The following is a 19,164-nucleotide window of genomic DNA, read 5'->3' as shown; positions in this document are numbered from 1 at the left end:
TTTGGTTGGCCGCCTGGGGCGCCGTGAGTCCTCCAAGAGGCCAGGTGAGGCCGTCCCGTGATGCCCCGCGCCCCGGCCGCTCTGGCCTGCAACGTGTCTCTGGGGCGGAGGCAGCGGCAGTGGAGTTCGCCGCGCGCGGGTGGGGGCCCCGTCTCTTCGCCTGTGTCCATTTCTCTATCGTTGCGCTCGAGTGCCGACGGGCAGTCCCAGACCTCGACATGTCGTATAACTACGTGGTAACGGCGCAGAAGCCCACCGCCGTGAACGGCTGCGTGACCGGTGAGGCTGCCCGGGCAGAAGACCCCGCGAGGGAGGGAGCTGGGGGGAACCGAGGCCTAGGGAGGCCCGCGGCCCCTGGGGCGGCCGGGCGGGACCGAGTCCCGGGAATGGAAGGTGCTGGCGGCCGACGGAGCTCCTCCCCGGCCGCGACTTTAAAGAAGCTTTCTTCAGCTCGCGCCTTTTGGGGAGCAAAAGCTGCCCTCGAGGGTCCCCTTTCGTTCTGGGAGGTCACTTGGCCTCGGGGACAGGACGGGTCCACTGGGATGGAGAGCGAAGAAGCGAGTTGATTGTGCCCTGGTGCCTGTGCTTGGGGTGGGCCCCGAGATTGGCCTCGTGTGGTTAGGGGAAGGGGCCGTGGTGATGGCGACTTGGAGGGTCAGAATTTTCTTGTGGGAGAGCCAGGGGGGTGCAGGAGGTGGAGGGATCTGAGGAATGTCCGCACTCCCCCAAAGGAGGAGAGTTCTCTTTGCCGGGGGCTGTTGTTTACTCCTGGGAGCTGTTGGAGAGGAGGGTTTGGACGGCCCAGCCCAGCGCTGGGTTTGCCTTGTTGACTGTGCAAGGATTACAAAGGACACAGATGTCCTGAACCCCGGGAATAATCATCTTGATCCACGTTCCCAGCAGAACACGAAGACCTCAAATTTGTATGTTTACGTAAATTCTAATCATGATTCCAAAACAAAACTCTGTTGTTTGCAGAGTGGGAAGCTCTGAGGGAGTGTGGACGCGGGGGTATTGGTAGACTGCAGGGAAGACAAGGGATGTGGACAACGCGGTGTTTTCATAAAAAGCTCTGGGAATTTGCATTCGTTCTGCTCTGATAAAGATTTTGTGAACATTTAGATAAGGACGGAATGGTGATGTCCACTCTTTCTAGTGTTCCGTAGTTAGCTGTCTGCCCCTGCTGTAGGAAAAGTCACATTTGAGGGCACAAAGCCATCTGAAAGGTTTTCACAGTCATTGTCAGTTGAAGGACATGCTACTCTTAGGCCCAGTCCAGTTTTCTTAGTCCGATTAGGGAAGTAGCTTGAATGTATGAAGTGAGACTCTTTGAGGTGCTGGATTTGGCAAGAAGGAAGTGTGAATGGAGGGAGCCAGAGAAATATGTGAAATAAATGAGAATTCTGGTGGTATTTAAGTAGAAGTGATAGGATTATTTAGATACTGCGCTGGCTTCAAAAGTTAGAGGATCTGTTCCTTTCAGGACACTTTACTTCAGCTGAAGACTTGAACCTGTTGATTGCCAAAAACACGAGGTTAGAGATCTATGTGGTCACTGCTGAGGGTCTTCGCCCCGTCAAAGAGGTGGGCATGTATGGGAAGATTGCAGTCATGGAGCTTTTCAGGCCCAAGGTAAGTGCTCTGGGTTGGGCCCAGCGACAAGAACTTAGATAGTTTTCCTTTGTTTCACACTTTTGCTTGGGGTGGGTGGAATAAGGTTTAGGAGAGAAAATCATCTCTTATAAATGGGGAGGGTTTCAACTTATATTCTTTTTTTTTTTTTAAGATTTTATTTATTTACCAGTGAGGGGCAGAGCGCACAAGCAGAGAGGGAGAAGCAGGCTCCCTGATGAGCAAGGAGCCCAATGTGGGAATCCATCCCAGGGTCCTGGGGTCATGACCTGAGCCGAAGGCAGATACTTAACTGACTAAACCACTGAGGCGTCCCTCAATTTATATTCTTAAATAAGCTTCTTCAGGGTAGAAGAGAGTCACTAGGAAAAAACTGATCAAGTTGACTTCTTTAGAAGACAAAATTAAAGCATTTTGGAATGTGGGTCACTACTGATCGAGGCTCTAGATTAGGGCAGTCCTGGCTTTATTCCTTATTAATTTTAACTTTGGGTATCACCTAACTTTTCAGAGCCTTATTTGCCTGTCTGCAAAATGGGGATAATTGTAAAATCTCTGGGTTATTATGAAGATGAAATGTTCTTAATAACACAGGAGCTATTACATAGCAAACATTTGTTGTTATGTTAACAGTCATCTTAGTATTATCGTCTTTACTGCAATTGAGATGTTTTCATCCATATTGTTTCATTATAATCTAATTGCATCTGACAGGAATGCAGTGGATTTAAAATTTTAATTGTAACCCTTTGAAAAAATATTTTCTCTTTTGGTGAATAAGTAGGTAAGACTTTGTAGATCCATTTTATTTTATTTATTTATTTTTTTAAAGTGAGCTGAAACAAGAGTTTTGGTTGAAAGTCTTTTTTTTTTTTTTTTTTAAAGATTTTATTTATTTATTTGACAGAGATCACAAGTAGGCAGAGAAGCAGAGAGGCAGGTGGAGAGAGAGGAAGGGAAGCAGGCTCCCTGCTGAGCAGAGAGCCCGATGCATGGCTTGATCCCAGGACCCTGGGATCATGACCTGAGCTGAAGGCAGAGGCTTAACCCACTGAGCCACTCAGGTGCCCCATCGTAGATCCATTTTAGCTTCCATTGGTATTCATGTTTTTTTCTTTCTTCAAATAGTTGGAGAGGATTAGAAGGAGACATCACATTCATCTTTCAGAATTTGAATGGAATGAGTGAGATTAGCTTGAGATGGAAATAGACAAGACATTGTTGTAGGTGGGGCAAAGAGATGCACAATCATCAAAGGGTAGGCTAGGTGTTTACCAGCTTCAGTTCTGGCCTTTTGCACACACCCTAAGGGTGTGTGTATCTGATACGTGTTACCTGCTCGCTGTGGATTTTTCTCTTCAGGGAGAAAAAGTTCTTAAAGAATTTAGCATGCTTAGAGAAAGATGCTTGGAGGCTGGATAGGTATTCTTGTTTCAAAAAGAACTTCTTTTGATGGTATTATGTTGGTTTCCAGGGGGAGAGCAAGGACCTACTGTTTATCCTAACAGCTAAATACAACGCCTGCATCCTGGAATATAAGCAGAGTGGCGAGAGCATTGATATCATAACACGAGCCCATGGCAATGTCCAGGTGAGGTGGCTGCTTCAGGCTGATAAGAGTTATTTGGATAGAGCTGTCATGACTTGCTAAAGAAAATTGAATGGCTGGGGGCAGCTCTCCCTGTGATCAGAGAAATGGGGAGAAAACACTAAGGGTTTAAACTTTTATGAAGAAAGGAGTCGTCCAAGGGACAGGGTACTAATTCATTGAGAATTAGTGTTTTGCGAGAAGGTGTGCACTGACATTTGGGCTCCCTGACATGTCAGTTGGAGGCCACTGGTTTTATTACCACCCCTACAATTATTTTGGAGAAGAGGTGCCCGGTGTCCTCTGTTACTCTGAGTGTTGAGGTTCTTCCCTAACCCCAATTTTACTTCTCAGGACCGTATTGGCCGCCCCTCAGAGACCGGCATTATTGGCATCATCGACCCTGAGTGCCGGATGATTGGCCTGCGACTCTATGATGGCCTTTTCAAGGTTATTCCGCTAGACCGGGACAATAAAGAGCTCAAGGCCTTTAACATCCGCCTCGAGGAACTGCATGTCATCGACGTCAAGTTCTTATATGGTTGCCAGGCACCTACCATCTGCTTTGTCTACCAGGTACTGGAGCTGGAGGGGAGAGGGAAAAGCTATGTGGCTTCCCATTGTGGGAGTTGATTTTCACTAATTGGACTGTCTGGATTTGGTAGTAGGGCAGGCAGAGAGTTTAATGTATTTGTCCTGAAATGATTTGAACAGCCTAATTAATATGGGTCAGATTTCCGTCGCGTCTCCAGTGTGGTAGTACTTAATGAGGCAGGAAGCGCTCTGGCACTGGTAGCAGGTTTTAATCCCAAGATTACATTCTTGTGGACCTTGGAGATTTTATAGGGTGACCCAGTTTGTACTTTGTCTGAGTCTCTTAATGGCATGCCAGGGGATTATTAAAACTTAGCTGTAGAAAAATGATCTAGAAATTGCCCTTATAAGCAAAGAAAAAACGTCTCAGTGATGTTTACTTTCTTATGTCTTCTAAGAAGGGGTTTGCATTTTGTCCAGCACTCACTTTCTGGTGACTCGTTGGCTGCTGACTTCTATTTTAGTCTGTGCCTAAAACTTCAGCAGAGCTGATCCTGGGCAGCTGTTTTCTGAGCCGGATTTGTTAAGTGGGGGTGGGGTGGCAGAGCATCACACCAATTTGCTGTATCGTGGTAAAATCTCAGCCTTTTAACAAAGAGCCATACAGCATGAGGTCATTTCACTTGCATATTGTCGAATAAATGGTGGAAGGAAACATAGTCCAAGTGCTGTGTGTGGGCACATTTGATAGCCGTGTTAAGTATTGGAAACACTGATGTATTTTTGTCTATTTCTTAGTGTCACCGTATGTGCTAGAGTTCAGAGGCTGGTTGGAATGAAGTTCATTTGAATAAGCTTGAAACTACTTCAGGATATTTTGTTTGATCTTGCTCGCTGTGCTTTAATGATCAGAGCTGAGATAAAAACTTAAGAATTTCTTTCCTTTCTTCAGTTTTGTAAATATAAGGTTGTTAAAACACTGATGTTGGTTTTTCAAGGCTGACTCTGTTCCTAGCCTTAGGGCTGCCAGTTTTGTGAACTATCAGCTTTCGTGTGTGTGTGTGTGTGTGTGTGTGTGTGTGTGTGTCTGTCTGTCTGTCTCTCGGGGGCCCAAATCAAACCCCCAGCTTGTACTTGTGAAGTTCAGTCTTAACTGCTGGTTATTGATGAGAAGATCTTTCTTCAACTAAAAATGATTATCTTTTGTTTTGTGCCCAAAATTCAAATATTGGTGTAAATATTTAGGGACTTACTGTGTGAAAGGTAGTCATTCTGAGGAGCTCTCCTGCCCCGAAACACAGTGTTGAATTCTTTCTGTAACTTCTTAGGCTTTCATCTGGCCTTCGTGGAGCTGTCTCCACTGGCTGATGGTACCCTCCCCATCCTGGTCTTTCCATCTTTCAGAGGTGGCTTTGACAGCCTTAGGACTGATTGGAGTCATGATTCAGAAAAGGAGGGGAACATAGCAGATGCTTAGGTGACTGAGCCACCAGGCGCCCCAAACAAATTTTTTTTTTTTTGTTTGAGATTGACTTTTATTTATTTGACAGAGACACAATGAGAGAGGGAACACAACAAGCAGGGGGAGTGGGAAAGGGAGAAATGGGCTTCCTGCCAAGGAGGGAGCCCAATGCGGGGCTCGATCCCAGGACCCCGGGATCATGACCTGAACCAAAGGCAGACGCTTAACACCTGAGCCACCCAGGCGCCCTGCAATTTTTTTTTTTTTTTAAGTAATATCGAGACCCAACATAGCTCAACTAACAACCCCAAGATCAAGAGTTGCATGCTCCACAGACTGAGCCAGGCGCCCCTCAAACAAATTTCTTAGATGTATATTTAGCTTCTCAATGTATGGGTTTTTTTAAAAAACAATTTCATAAGTTCCTTGAGGCCATAGAACATCCATATATCTTACAAGTACCTACAAATGCACCTGTGTACGTTGTCTGTCTTATGGTGATTAGTATAGTGCACCAGATTGATTTTTCTAATTCTTAAGCCTATCTTGATTGGTTGAATTGTTAGAAACGCTGGGTCTGAGCCTCCATCTACCCAGTCACAGGCTGAGTTGGTGGCTGTCAACCTACTGATGGGTTGGGATAGTAAGGCCACTGGGATAGGATGGTCAGATAGTGGGTGGTAGTGGCCTGTCCCTTTTAGGTCTCCTTTCTAGTCCAGGCTTCATCCATCCTGAGGGCTAACCTTGCCACCTTTCCCCACCTAGGACCCTCAGGGGCGGCACGTGAAAACCTATGAGGTGTCTCTCCGTGAGAAGGAGTTCAATAAGGGCCCTTGGAAACAGGAGAACGTAGAAGCTGAAGCTTCCATGGTGATTGCAGGTTAGTTGGGGTTTTAGATATGTCCCCTGATCCCAGGCTGGGGCCTGTTCCTTACTCTCGTTCCTACCTCGCCTCTGCTCCTTCATTTCAGTGCTCAGGTGCTGTTATACACACTCATTACCCGGCAGCCCTGGGGTCTCCTCTGTTTCTGAATGTGCCTTCCTTTGCTCTTCCCATTTCTGTCTTTGTGATTGTCTCTTTTTCTTTGCTCCTTCGAAAAAGTATAGCTTTCCTTGATCTTAGGATAGAGGGGTTAATTATGAACTGAGATTGATTTGCAAAGTGACATGCAAAAATTATTTCATTTTTGGGCATAACATTTATTTATTTATTTAGGGGGTGGCAATAACATTTAAAAACTGTGAGGGATCTATAGAGTTTACCTAATCTGTTTCACAGATGAGGAAACCTGGCCCCAGGGGCTTGCCTGTGCCTGTGCCGCACTGACAAAGCCTTGGCCTGACTCCAGGCCTCTTTGCTCGCTCTCCTGTATCCTCCCTATGACCTTATGTTGTCTCATCTAGGAGAGAAATCTAAATTTCTCAAGCGAGAATTGGCTTTTCTAAATGGTGGCCCCAATCATGGGGAAATTAAATTAAGGAACAAGTGGGGGGAAAGCTTTGAGTTAGAAAGGACCAAAGTTTAGGTGAGAAAAGGGGAGGAATCCAGGCGGAAGAACACAGAAAGGTCTCCCCACCCCTAGAAACTGAGAAATACCGAAAGAGTGACACTAAAAACATCACCCGGGTTAGATAATGCCAGCCTGAAATTTCTCCGACAGCAGTCTCAGTTAAAGACTATCATGTTCTGGACTTTGATGTCTTTTTTAAAAAGAATGATTATCTTAAGGTTTGCCTCAGAGTTGGCTGGATGGGTGCCCTTGCTGCTGCAGGGCTTGGCAGGTCCAAAGTGCCGAGCATTCTAACGCTGCCTCTCTCCTGCAGTCCCAGAGCCCTTCGGAGGGGCCATCATCATTGGACAGGAGTCCATCACCTACCACAATGGAGATAAATACCTGGCGATTGCCCCTCCTATCATCAAGGTGAGCAGCAGTCTTTTACCTTCCTGATTTTTCTCTCGTTCTTCCCCTGCTCCTCTCTCTCCCCCCGTTTGTCAAAGGGACAGTAACGTCTACAAATGTCTGTCATACCGTTTGCTGTGAGTGAGAGAGAACTGTGGTAGTCTTTGGAAATACAAGGAGAGACTGGCCTGGTTTTGCTTCCTGAGAGCTTGCTTGCTAACTAAGAGAAAGAAGTACTAATCCAAGTAGGTTTACCCTTTCCACCAGCTGGGACAAGAAGGGAAGAATTTTGCAAATTTTATTGAATGTTTTCAGAGCTCAGGTCATGCGAAAGGTAGCATAGCGATCAGTTGTATAGACTTAAAAAACTAGTTCTAAAAGTTTCAAACCTTAATGTTTCATGTTGTAAGAATCAATATAAAATTCAGTTAAACGGTACATAGCAATGTGGTAGTATTGGCAGGGGGAGGTAATTAGTAGTAGTGAGGAAATAACAAAATCTGTGGGGGTATCCACAGTCTGGTGACTACTTAGAGTGCTTCCTGCTTTCTGCGGATTTCTGTGTTCCAGTGGAATAATACGTGTATAACCACTTAAGGTACATTGAGTTTCTCAGAAAGTTATCTTCAGAAGAACATGTCCTCATCTTCAGTCACACATGTAGTCCTAGCTAAGTGTATTCCTTGCTCCTGAAATGGCTGGGTTTGGTGAAGGGAGTGGCTCACAAAGGTTTGCACTTTGCTTGTGGGAGACACACAATCTCTACTGACCATGTCTTCCCTCTTGGCAGCAAAGCACAATTGTGTGTCACAATCGTGTGGACCCCAACGGTTCCCGCTATCTGCTGGGAGACATGGAAGGACGGCTCTTCATGCTGCTTCTGGAGAAGGAGGAACAGATGGATGGCACCGTCACCCTCAAAGATCTCCGTGTGGAGCTCCTCGGAGAGGTAGGGCTGTCCCTGCTCTGTTGCGTTCTCCTAGGGGTGGCGGATGTGGGAATGTGACTCACAGTGTGAGCGCCATGAGCTTGGTAGTACTTAGCCGCCAGCAACAGACGGTCAGTCCTGCTGCGGAGGGAGGTTTCTGAATAAGTGACATGTGGGAGAATCTTACAGGCAGGTGGGCACTACCTCAGGCATCAAAAGGAAGAGCTAAAGGATGCCATTTGGAATTAAAGATTAATTTAATGCTGATATTCAGTTCTAGGAATAGGTTCCCCGAAAAGTTGAAGAATCAGGCAGTGAATTTTAAAGGTTGCTAATTACTCAGAGGAGACTGGAGCCATTGGGGCTAAAATGATCATTTGGAGCAGGCACCTGTGAGAGAAAGTGTAGCTTTTTCTGACTGTAAGGATGTGATAGATGGGAGTCACAAGCCTCAGAGGTTTAGGAACGTTTACTCAGTGTGACGTGGAGATTTGAAATGGAGAATAGTTTCAGCACTCATGGCTGCAGCTGTTCATTTGCCTAGCAGATGTCGAGGAGGGGGTTTGACATGTCGGGCTCCCATGGGGTGTTTGTTCTGATGTCTCTCGTGCCCTTGATTCTCTTCTAGACCTCTATTGCTGAATGCTTGACATACCTCGATAACGGTGTTGTGTTCGTTGGGTCTCGCCTTGGGGACTCCCAGCTTGTGAAGGTGAGAAGATGCGTTCTTCTTCCTGTGTACTTTACCGCCTTCACTGCTGCTTCATCAGGCTTCCGTGTTGGGAGCATCGCGGAATCTTTAATTCCTCAATGCCCGTACTACTCAGCTTTCTCCTTGACTGATTTCATGTCCTCCTAGCTCTTTGTCTTAAAGTTTCATTCAACAGATGTGCCAGGCAGAGTGCTGGGCTCAGCAGATAGAATTATGAACAAGACCCAGCTGCTACCTTCAGATAGGTCATAGTCTAGTGTGCCGGACCCCTCTAGAAAACAAAAGCTTCCTACCTTCCCTGCAGAAAAATGCATGTGAGCATTTTGCATTAATTTCCAAACTAACAAAGCTACTTTGAAATCCATCCACAGGACTGACTGATTAGTAGGTCTCCTGTAGGCCAGCTGTGTTCCTTAGTAAGCAGTTCCCCTCCAGAAGCATGCAGTGGAGCACAGGAAGGCAGATCTAATAGGACTGAGAGTTTCCTTTGGATGATAACCATCTCTTTAGAGTGGATCTCTTAGGAGCATTCCAGGACTAACTGTGTTTTTCCTCTTAGCTGAACGTTGACAGCAATGAACAAGGCTCCTATGTAGTGGCCATGGAAACCTTCACCAATTTAGGACCCATTGTGGACATGTGCGTGGTGGATCTGGAGAGGCAGGGGCAGGGGCAGGTAAGGAGTTCATCCCAGAAGTGAATAGTTGATACACCTGCCCACTCAAAGCATGTCCTTCTAAATTTGCCTGTTTGGAGTGGGGAGTGCCCAGTGAAGACAACTTTCAAGAGCCTCACTCACTAATCCCAATGATGCAAGGATAACTTCTATTTATCGAGTGTATCTCTTGGTCTGTGGTACAGATCTACCTCATCCATGGTCACATGAGCACCCTAATTAGATAGGAATTCTTGACCATTTCAGAAGAGAGGAGGCTGGGGACTGGGAAAGATCAAGTACCTTGTCCAAATTTACATAATCTCCAAGTCGCAGGTGTGTCTGGCTCTAGATCCTGTGTTCTTTCTAGTAAACTAGGTTCTAAGGGTGGGAGCCAGCTTGCTAGGAGCAGTGGTAGTTGCTTTTCACTGCTTGAACTAGAACATCCTGCTGCTTCGTAAACTTGGGGACATGGAAATCAGTCTCTTGTTAAGTCTGTTTCCTCAAAACTAGCTCCACTGAAAGGGTCTTTGGGATTAGGTATAGCTTAATTATTTCCTGGGCATCGGTATGATGGCCCCGGGCTCTGGAGGGAGGTATTGAGAAACCTTCTCTCTGCTTGCAGCTGGTTACTTGCTCCGGGGCTTTCAAGGAAGGTTCCTTGAGAATCATCCGGAATGGAATTGGAATCCATGAGCATGCCAGCATTGACTTACCAGGCATCAAAGGTAAACTTTTGGTAGACATAGGATGCAAATCTTATTTGAGTAACCTTGGCCTTTGGCCTCGTTATGCATTGTGAAGGCACGTGGGTGGGAGATAGAGGAAAGGTCACATGAAGAGTAAAAGTCATAAGGACAAATAAGGGGCAGAAGCTTAAACTTATTTAAAAGTACCAAAGTCAACTTGAAAATATGTATTATTGACCAGTCTTGTATAATGGAGTAGAGAAATGGAAAGGGAAAGTTTGTAAGTTAAATTTGATGATGTTTTAAAGGAACTGATAGAATTCCTGAGAAAAGAGGAAACTGAGAATATCCTACAAAGGTGTAAGTGTAAAGGTAGTAACTTCTAGAACAGAAATACAAAGCTAAATTCCAGGAGAACTATAATAATTAAAAAGATCAAAGAAAAAAAAAAGATCAGAGATAGACTACATAGTGGAAGACTTCTGTGATATGTAAGTAGTAGACATGACTCAGGATGCTGTGGCATCTGCACGAGTGTCTGATATTCTGACATGTTGTAGCAGTAAATGTGAATGCGCTGCACTCGCCTGTTGTAAGAAAAAGATCAGATTAGATCATAAAGCAAAACAATCAATCCGAAAACAAGACAATCAGAAAACAAGACAATTAGAAAAAGATATTTAGACTATCAGGAGATGAGAGGATTGGAACAGATAAATAGAGGTTTATGAATTAGAAAGGAAGAGCTGAAAGTACAAAATCCAGGAAAGTTGGCTGAAAACTAGACAATGAGATTTCATTAAGGCAGCAGGATATAAAATTAATTTACTGAAATCAGTAGCATTCATGCGCAAACGCAGTCCATTTGAAGGTATAGTGGAGGGAAGGAGCTATTTACGATAGTAATAAAAAGGCAAAATACCAAAGAATAAATTGTTTTAAAAGATTTTTATTTATTTGTCAGAGAGAGAGAGAAAGTGCGCGCACGCCACAAAAGCTGGGGAGTGGAGGCAGAGGGAGAAGCAGGGGAGCCTGATGTGGGGCTTAATCCTAGGAGCATGACCTGAGCCGAAGGCAGACACTTAACCAACTGAGCCATCTAGGCATCCCAACCGAGGAGTAAATTTAACAAGAAATGTAGAAAACCTATACAGGGAAAACTTTGAAGTACTTAAGGATTCAAAGGATAGATTGATCAAATGAAAAACATACCAAGGGTCCTGTAAATTAAATTATAAAGCGGTCTCTCTTTGACCAATTTTTTTTTTTTTAAGATTTTATTTATTTCAGAGAGAATGAGAGAAAACACAAGTTGATGGAGGGTCAGAGGGAGAAGCAGACTCCCCACTGAGTAAGCCTCATGTGGGTCTTGATCCTAGGACCCCAGGGTCATGACCCAAGCCAGAGGCAGGGCTTAACCAACTGAGCCATCCAGGCGCCCCTTGACCTGTTTATTTTTGCACTTAATGTGTATGGATAGAAATATCAAGAGGTTTTTTTTTCTTGAGCTAGATAAGCAAGAGTCCAAATGGAAAAAGGAAGAAGAAAAGCCAGAAAGACTTAAAAGGAGCAGCAAGACAGGACTAGCCCTATCAGATATTAAAACATACCATTAAGCCTTAGTAGATAAAAGTGTGGTTTTGGTTCACTAATAGGCAGAGTTCCTTGAGCAGACTGAAAAATCCAGAAATTTTTAAAAAGTCCAGAAGTAGACACAGTTACATGTGGGAATTTAGTGTACAGTGGTGGTGGTGTTTCAGCTCAGTGAGATAAAGATAATTTTTTAAAAATAAATGTTTTTTTTTAAGTTTTTTTAATGTTTTGTTTATTCATTTAACAGAGAGGGAGAGTACAAGCAGAGAGAGCAGCAGGCAGAGTGGGAGGGACAAGCGAGCTCCCTGCTGAGCCAGGAGCCGGATGGGGGACTCCATCCCAGAACCCTGGGATCATGACCTGAGCCGAAGGCAGCGGCTTAACCCACTGAGCCACCCAGGCGCCCCTGAAGGCAGCCCCTTAATGAACTGAGCCACTCAGGCGTCCCAGAATAAATGGTTTTTAATAAATGGTGTTCCCAGTTATCAACTGGGAAGATATGTTTGGATCCGTACTGTACTTTGTGTACCTTGCTAGAACCCAGATGTAAAAAGGAAGTCATACAAAGGTTGAAAGAAAAGGTTGTCAGATTCCTTTATGATCTTACAGTGGAGAAGGCCTTTTAAACTGTGACTCAAAGTGTAGAAGCGAAGTGAAAGATTGGTTAATTCAGTGACCTGAAATGCTTCTCCATGGCAAAAACAAAACACTGTAAGCTGTCCTAAGAAATGCAATCCAGATAAAAACGTTTGTAGTTCTTCTTACAGACAAAGGCTTCATCTCCCTAATTGAAGTACTTTGACAAAGAAGGTCACCAAAATTCTTGCCCCCAGATGGCAAAGGGCATGTGTGGACGGGTAACAGGCCTCACTTGTACTAAGGGAGATGCAAATCCAAACTGAAGAGTGAAACCATTCTTTACCAGGTGACCAGAGTCCAAAAGTTTGACAGCACTGTGTTGGTGAGGCCCAGAGGAAATAAGCAGGCTTGTTGGTAGCATCTGCCAAAACTGCGTCTGCATTTAATTTAATGAGTTCTAGACAATCCAGATTGTAAGTGTGTCCCTCCTAGACCTTCATAAAGACAGCGTGATGTAAAGATAAGATCATTTTTTGTGGCATTGTATGCAAAATAGTGAAAGAATGGCCATCAGTGGAGACTTAAAACTGGTACATCTGTCATTAAATGCTGTGTAGCTCGAAAGCAAGGTACTGTTCCGTGGTGATAAGGGCTTTAGTATAAAATGGAAAAACGTAGCATAGAACGTTATATGATGGACTGTTTTATACATGTGTATATGTGAGTGTGTGTAACTTTTTTTTTTTTTTTTTTTTTTTTTTAAAGATTTTATTCATTTATTTGACAGAGAGAAATCACAAGTAGATGGAGAGGCAGGCAGAGAGAGAGAGGGAAGCAGGCTCCCTGCTGAGCAGAGAGCCCGATGCGGGACTCGATCCCAGGACCCCGAGATCATGACCCGAGCCGAAGGCAGCGGCTCAACCCACTGAGCCACCCAGGCGCCCCGAGTGTGTGTAACTTTTTAAAAATTTTATTTTTTACTATTTTAAAAAATATTTATTTATTTGTCAGAGAGAGAGAGAGAGCGCGCACATGTACAAGCAGGCAGAGGAAGAGAGACAAGCAGGCTCCCTGCCAAGCAAGGAGCCCTATGTGGGACTCAATCCCTGGGCCCTGGGATCATGACCTGAGGCGAAGGCAGCAGCTTAACCAACTGAGCCACTCAGGCGTCCCTATTTTTACTATTTTTTTTTTTAAGATTTTATTTATTTGAGAGAGACAGTGAGAGAGAGAATACAAGCAGGGCAGGGGGAGTGGGAGAGGGAAAAGTAGGCTTCCCACAGAGCAGGGAGCCTGATGATGTGGGGCTTGATCCCAGGACCCTGGGATCATGACCCAAGTTGAATGCAGGTGCTAACAACTGAGCCACCCAGGTGCCCCTAAATTTTATTTTATTTATTTATTAAAGATTTTATTTAGTTATTTGACAGAGATCACAAGTAAGCAGAGAGGCAGGCAGGGAGAGGGGGAAGCAGGCTCCCTGCTGAGGCTTTAACCCACTGAGCCACCCAGGTGCCCCCTTAAATTTTATTTTTAAATGATCTGTGTATCCAACGCAGGGCTCAAATCCACGACCTAAGATCAAGAGTCGCACACTCCACCAACTTAGCCAGCCAGGCACCCCTGTATTTGTATCTGCTTATAAAACAGTGACTACCGAATTCCTAAAATTAAAAATAAAAATTTTTTTTCGGGGCACCTGGGTGGCTCAGTGGTTTGGGCTGCTGCCTTCGACTCCGGTCATGATCTCAGGGTCCTGGGATCGAGCCCCGCATCGGGCTCTCTGCTTCACAGGAAGCCTGCTTCCCTCTCTCTCTCTCTCTCTCTGCCTACTTGTGATCTCTGTCTGTCAAATAAATAAATAAAATCTTTAAAAAAAAAAAAATTTTTTTTCAAGAATGAACAGGAGACTATTGATGATTTATTTGGGGGATGGGTTTCAGGGAGAGGTATAGGAGTGAAACTTCTGTGTACACATTTTAAAGATAAATTTTGATTTTGAGGGGCGCCTGTGTGGCTCAGTGGGTTAAGGCTCTGCCTTCGGCTAGGGTCATGATCCCAGGGTCCTGGGATCAAGCCCCTCATCAGGCTCTCTGCTCAGCAGGGTGCCTGCTTCCCTTCCTCTCTCTCTGCCTGCCTCTCTGCCTACTTGTGATCTCTGTCAAATAAATAAATAAAATCTTAAAAATTTTTTTTTTTTAATTTTGAGTCATAGAAATGTATCATCCTGTCCAAAATCAAAGGAAGCACTTTAAAATATTAGGTTCAGAAAAGTTTTTAAAAACAACTTCTTCAGGGTCTTAAAGCCAGGAAAGAACAGAGTGGCTGTCCAGCTTCAGGAGGGACTCCACAAAGTTCCTGCTCCTCCTTGAGGCCAGCCTCCCTTTCCTCAGATGTGGGGAGCTGAGTGTCACGCTGTGCTCTGCATCTTTATCCTTGATCTTTGTTCTAGGTCTGTGGCCGCTGCGGTCTGACCCTAACCGGGAGACTGATGACACTCTGGTGCTCTCTTTTGTGGGCCAGACAAGGTGAGGATGAATCTGGCGACTGCGCCAGGTGCTCCTGTGATGGTTATAGGGTGGGGGAGCTGGGCTGGCTGACCCAGGCCTTCCCTTCCCCTGCAGAGTTCTCATGTTAAACGGAGAAGAGGTGGAAGAAACCGAACTGATGGGTTTCGTGGATGATCAGCAGACTTTCTTCTGTGGCAATGTAGCTCACCAGCAACTCATCCAGGTAACAACTCAGAAAGGGGCAAGCCTCACTGACTTGAATTTGCTCTAGAGTGGAGTGTAGAGCCCTGCAGGATTTTACAGAAGTCCATTTTTATGGTTCTAGAAGTAACATCATAGGAAAAAAAGTAAAATTGCCCAATAACCCGCCATTCAGAGAAAACAGCTTCTAACTTTGGAGTTACTCCTTTTAGCTTTATGTTTCTTCTGGAAGTACATGCAGTATTTATTTGCATTCTCTTTTACAGACTAGGCTCATAATATTTTTATGTTTGGGGGTATCATATTTGCACTCAGTTGTGCCCCATTTTCTGAGACATGTGTTTTCCCTTGTTGTACTAATAACGTGCCTATTCAGTCCTAGTGCTCCCATCCATATGTGGCTGTTGGCAGTGCTTTCCACAGTAACTGTTAGAACCAGAGCTCTTACTCTGTTCTGATCTCGTTTTATTTTTTTAAAGATTTTATTTATTTGAGAGGGAGAGAGAGAATATGAGAGGAGAGATGTCAGTGGGAGAAGCAGACTCCCTGCTGAGCAGGGAGCCCGATGTGGGACTCGATCCTGGGACTCCAGGATCATGACCTGAGCCGAAGGTAGTTGCTTAACCAACTGAGCCACCCAGGTGCCCCGTGATTTTGTCTTAAATCTATATGCGTTGTGGGGTCAGATATCCTTTTGGCCCTTGAGTTTGATTTCTGAGTACCTGCCCACCCCCTGGTGGTTTTCAGTTCAGAGTGACCCCTGGTGTCTTCACTTTTTGCACATCCTCTTCAGCTTTTGGCACTTTTCCGAACTGTGGCCAGAGTCAATATTCGCCAGTGTCGGGTATAGCACTTGTGCGCCTGAGGATTAATGAGTCCTCTCCCTCCTTTTATCCACTTGGGATTTCCTTGTAGCAGTTGTGGATTTGATAAAGGCCAGAGGGAAAGTTCTTTCGGTTTGTGGGCCAACTGTGGGAGGTACCCAGATACTGATTCATTGCTTTGTGAGTTTTTTCTAATTAGTGGCCTGAAGACTGAAGAACAGCTCATGTATCTGTTATTAAAGGGTTTTCCTCTTTAAATAGGAGCTCAGCTTTTTTTTTTTTTTAAAGATTTTATTTATTTATTTGACAGACAGAGATCACAAGTAGGCAGAGAGGCAGACAGAGAGGAGGAAGCAGGCTCCCTGCTGAGCAGATAGCCCGACGTGGGGCTCGATCCCATGACCCTGAGATCATGACCTGAGCTGAAAGCAGAGGCTTTAACCCACTGAGCCACCCAGGCACCCCAGGAGCTCAGCTTTGATAGGTTAAGGTGAATTGATGCGAACATGACAGCGTCATCAACTTGCTTTTTGTTTTATTTCAGTGATGAAATAGATTGATTAAGCATGTTGCAAGATAATTTTGTAGCCTTTACTAAAGAATTTTATTTTTGGGGTGCCTGGGGGGCTCATTTGCTTGAGTATTGCCTTCGGCTCGGGTCATGATCCCAAGGTGCTGGCGATCGAGCCCCGTGTTGTCAGGCTCTCTGCTCAGTGGGAGTCTGCTTCGCCTTCTCCCTCTGCCTGCCGCTCCCCGTGCTCGTTCTCAGTCAGTCAAATAAATAAAATCTTGAAAAAAAAAAATAATCTTATTTTTTGCAGGAGTTTGGGGAAGAAAATACATAGAGCAGAGAGGACTTCTGTAGTTAATTTTAGAGCTCCACGAGGGCAACATTTACCACCTTCCCACTGGCATATGGATCCCAGCAGGTGCCTGGAGACCTTTCTCTTCTTTTTCTAGATCACTTCAGCATCTGTGAGGTTGGTCTCTCAGGAACCCAAAGCTCTGGTCAGTGAGTGGAAAGAGCCTCAGGGCAAGAACATCAGTGTGGCCTCCTGCAACAGCAGCCAGGTGGTTGTAGCGGTGGGAAGGGCCCTCTACTACCTGCAGATCCATCCTCAGGAGCTCCGGCAGATCAGGTGTGTGCCTGCCTGCCTGCTCCTTCTCCCCCTTCCCTGTTCTCCGGGCCACCTTTCATCCTTGGAGTCCTTCCTCTGCCATATTCCTCTTTGTTCAGCCATACAGAGATGGAACATGAAGTGGCCTGCTTGGACATCACCCCGCTGGGGGACAGCAATGGGCTGTCCCCTCTTTGTGCCATTGGCCTCTGGACAGACATCTCGGCGCGTATCTTGAAGCTGCCCTCTTTTGAGCTACTGCACAAAGAGATGCTGGGTGGAGGTAGGTGGCTTGTACGGAACTTTTCAGGGCTGGGGTCAGTCGGAGTGTGGAACGAGACCTTAACGTGCCCGTCTCCCACAGAGATCATTCCTCGCTCCATCCTGATGACCACTTTTGAGAGTAGCCACTACCTCCTTTGTGCCTTGGGAGATGGGGCACTTTTCTACTTCGGGCTCAACATTGAGACAGGTGAGAACCACACTTTGAGTAGTGGGTTCTTGGAGAAACGAGGGGTGTGGAGTTGCTTTAGCCTCGGGGTACCGCATTAAATGAGCATTTTGAACTTTTGAGCTTTTGAACCTTCACGACCCGGCTGTTTGTCCTGTTTCCTTCCTTCCTACTTTCTTTTGATGCCATTCCTTCTGTAGGCCTGTTGAGCGACCGTAAGAAGGTGACCCTGGGCACCCAGCCCACGGTGTTGAGGACTTTCCGTTCTCTTTCTACCACCAACGTCTTTGCTTGCTCTGACCGCCCCACTGTCATCTACAGCAGCAACCACAAATTGGTCTTCTCCAATGTCAACCTCAAGGAAGTCAACTACATGTGTCCCCTCAATTCTGATGGCTATCCTGACAGGTGAGCCTCTTTCTTTAGCAAGAGCCATTGATCGAGGGCAGCATGATGTTTTCCTCACACCCTTCCCCTCTCACCTTTTCCCAAAGTCGAATCCGTGTGAAGAGCTGAGATGGGGAGTGTTGAGTTCGGGTTCTCCCATCTGGGCTACCATTAGAAACCCTTGGGACACTTTTTTAAAAGTACGGATTGTTTTAGGGGCGCCTGGGTGGCTCAGTGGGTTTAAAGCCTCTGCCTTGGCTCAGGTCGTGATCCCAGGGTCCTGGGATCAAGCCCCGCATCGGGCTCTCTGCTCAGCGGGGAGCCTGCTTCCCCCTCTCTCTCTGCCTGCCATTTCACCTACTTGTGACCTCTGTGAAATAAATAAATAAAATCTTTAAAAAAAAAAAAAAGTATGGATTTTTTTGAATCCTCCTCAGATTCTGATTCAGTAGATCTGGCGTTTGGGCCGTAGAATCTGTATTTTCAGGAAAACCTCCCCCGTGACTCAGATGGTTAGTCAGGTTTCGGAACCCCTGATTTAGAGATCATTCTGTATTCCCCTGGAGCAGGGATTCTCAAAGTACAGTCCCCCACTAGCACTTCGCTGGGAACTCATTAGAAATGTAAACTTTCAGGTCTTGGGTGAGGGAGGGGAGGGCGCAGAATCAGAACCTCTGTTGGGGGAGCTGTCCCCTTAAATGAGCACTCCTCGTTGTGATGCAGGTGGTGACTTGAGACTCGTTCTAGATTCTAATGCTAGGATGAGCATTAAACGGAAAGCAGTTAAAAATCTCAGTTGAGGCTCGCTCAGACCTGTTAAATAAGGTGGGGGGTGGCAGTGGACCAGGCATCAGGACCCTTTTCAGCAAGGAGTCGGAAGTTGAGAGCCATCGCATGGAGGAAGCTAGTGTAATTCTGCCTTGTTTTTCTTCCCCTTATGGAGTTGCCTTGTAGAATCCTTTCCTTCCTTGGGTCTACTCAGTCTAAACCCAGACCCTTCTTTCCAGCCTGGCACTGGCCAACAACAGCACCCTCACCATTGGCACCATTGACGAGATCCAGAAGCTGCATATCCGCACGGTTCCCCTCTATGAGTCTCCCAGGTGAGGGCCAGGGGAGGAGGGCTGCAGAGCGCGGTGATCTGGGTGTGTGTGGAGGGTGCTTCCCCTCTCAGACCAGTTCTGAGTGGCACTGTCCACACTTGTTCCCCAGGAAGATCTGCTATCAGGAAGTGTCCCAGTGCTTCGGGGTCCTCTCCAGCCGTATCGAAGTCCAGGACACGAGTGGCGGCACCACGGCCCTGAGGCCCAGTGCCAGCACCCAGGTGAGGGCACGGATGAAGGAAGATGGCGTTAGAGCAGGGCTGGCAAACACTCTGGAAAGGGTCATGTGATAGGTAT

General features: G+C 45.9%; 1 protein-coding gene across 2 annotated transcripts in view; it reads left to right on the top strand.

The window, feature by feature from the left end:
- Positions 1-19,164, top strand: part of DDB1 (damage specific DNA binding protein 1) — a 38,080-nt gene that overhangs the window by 6,660 nt on the left and 12,256 nt on the right. Inside the window, exons 1-18 of one of the 2 annotated variants that reach the window (XM_045063189.1) lie at positions 21-279; positions 1,484-1,632; positions 3,107-3,223; positions 3,575-3,796; positions 5,982-6,096; positions 7,041-7,138; positions 7,908-8,066; positions 8,674-8,757; positions 9,317-9,433; positions 10,038-10,140; positions 14,726-14,801; positions 14,898-15,006; positions 16,769-16,947; positions 17,046-17,209; positions 17,291-17,398; positions 17,578-17,785; positions 18,772-18,867; positions 18,977-19,088. In XM_045063189.1, the coding sequence (XP_044919124.1) occupies positions 219-279; positions 1,484-1,632; positions 3,107-3,223; positions 3,575-3,796; positions 5,982-6,096; positions 7,041-7,138; positions 7,908-8,066; positions 8,674-8,757; positions 9,317-9,433; positions 10,038-10,140; positions 14,726-14,801; positions 14,898-15,006; positions 16,769-16,947; positions 17,046-17,209; positions 17,291-17,398; positions 17,578-17,785; positions 18,772-18,867; positions 18,977-19,088 (2,277 nt within the window). In that variant the 5' untranslated portion in view covers positions 21-218. Of the gene's footprint in view, positions 1-20; positions 280-1,483; positions 1,633-3,106; positions 3,224-3,574; positions 3,797-5,981; positions 6,097-7,040; positions 7,139-7,907; positions 8,067-8,673; positions 8,758-9,316; positions 9,434-10,037; positions 10,141-14,725; positions 14,802-14,897; positions 15,007-16,768; positions 16,948-17,045; positions 17,210-17,290; positions 17,399-17,577; positions 17,786-18,771; positions 18,868-18,976; positions 19,089-19,164 lie in introns of those variants that run through there. The other variant, XM_045063191.1, reaches the window with a different exon arrangement.

This window comes from Mustela putorius, unplaced genomic scaffold (genome assembly GCF_011764305.1).
Source record: "Mustela putorius furo isolate JIRA1106 unplaced genomic scaffold, ASM1176430v1.1 tig00000127_pilon_pilon_pilon, whole genome shotgun sequence".
NCBI lineage: Eukaryota > Metazoa > Chordata > Mammalia > Carnivora > Mustelidae > Mustela > Mustela putorius.
The sequence above is the reverse complement of the archived record's forward strand: the minus strand, read 5'-3'. Positions and strand labels throughout refer to the sequence as shown.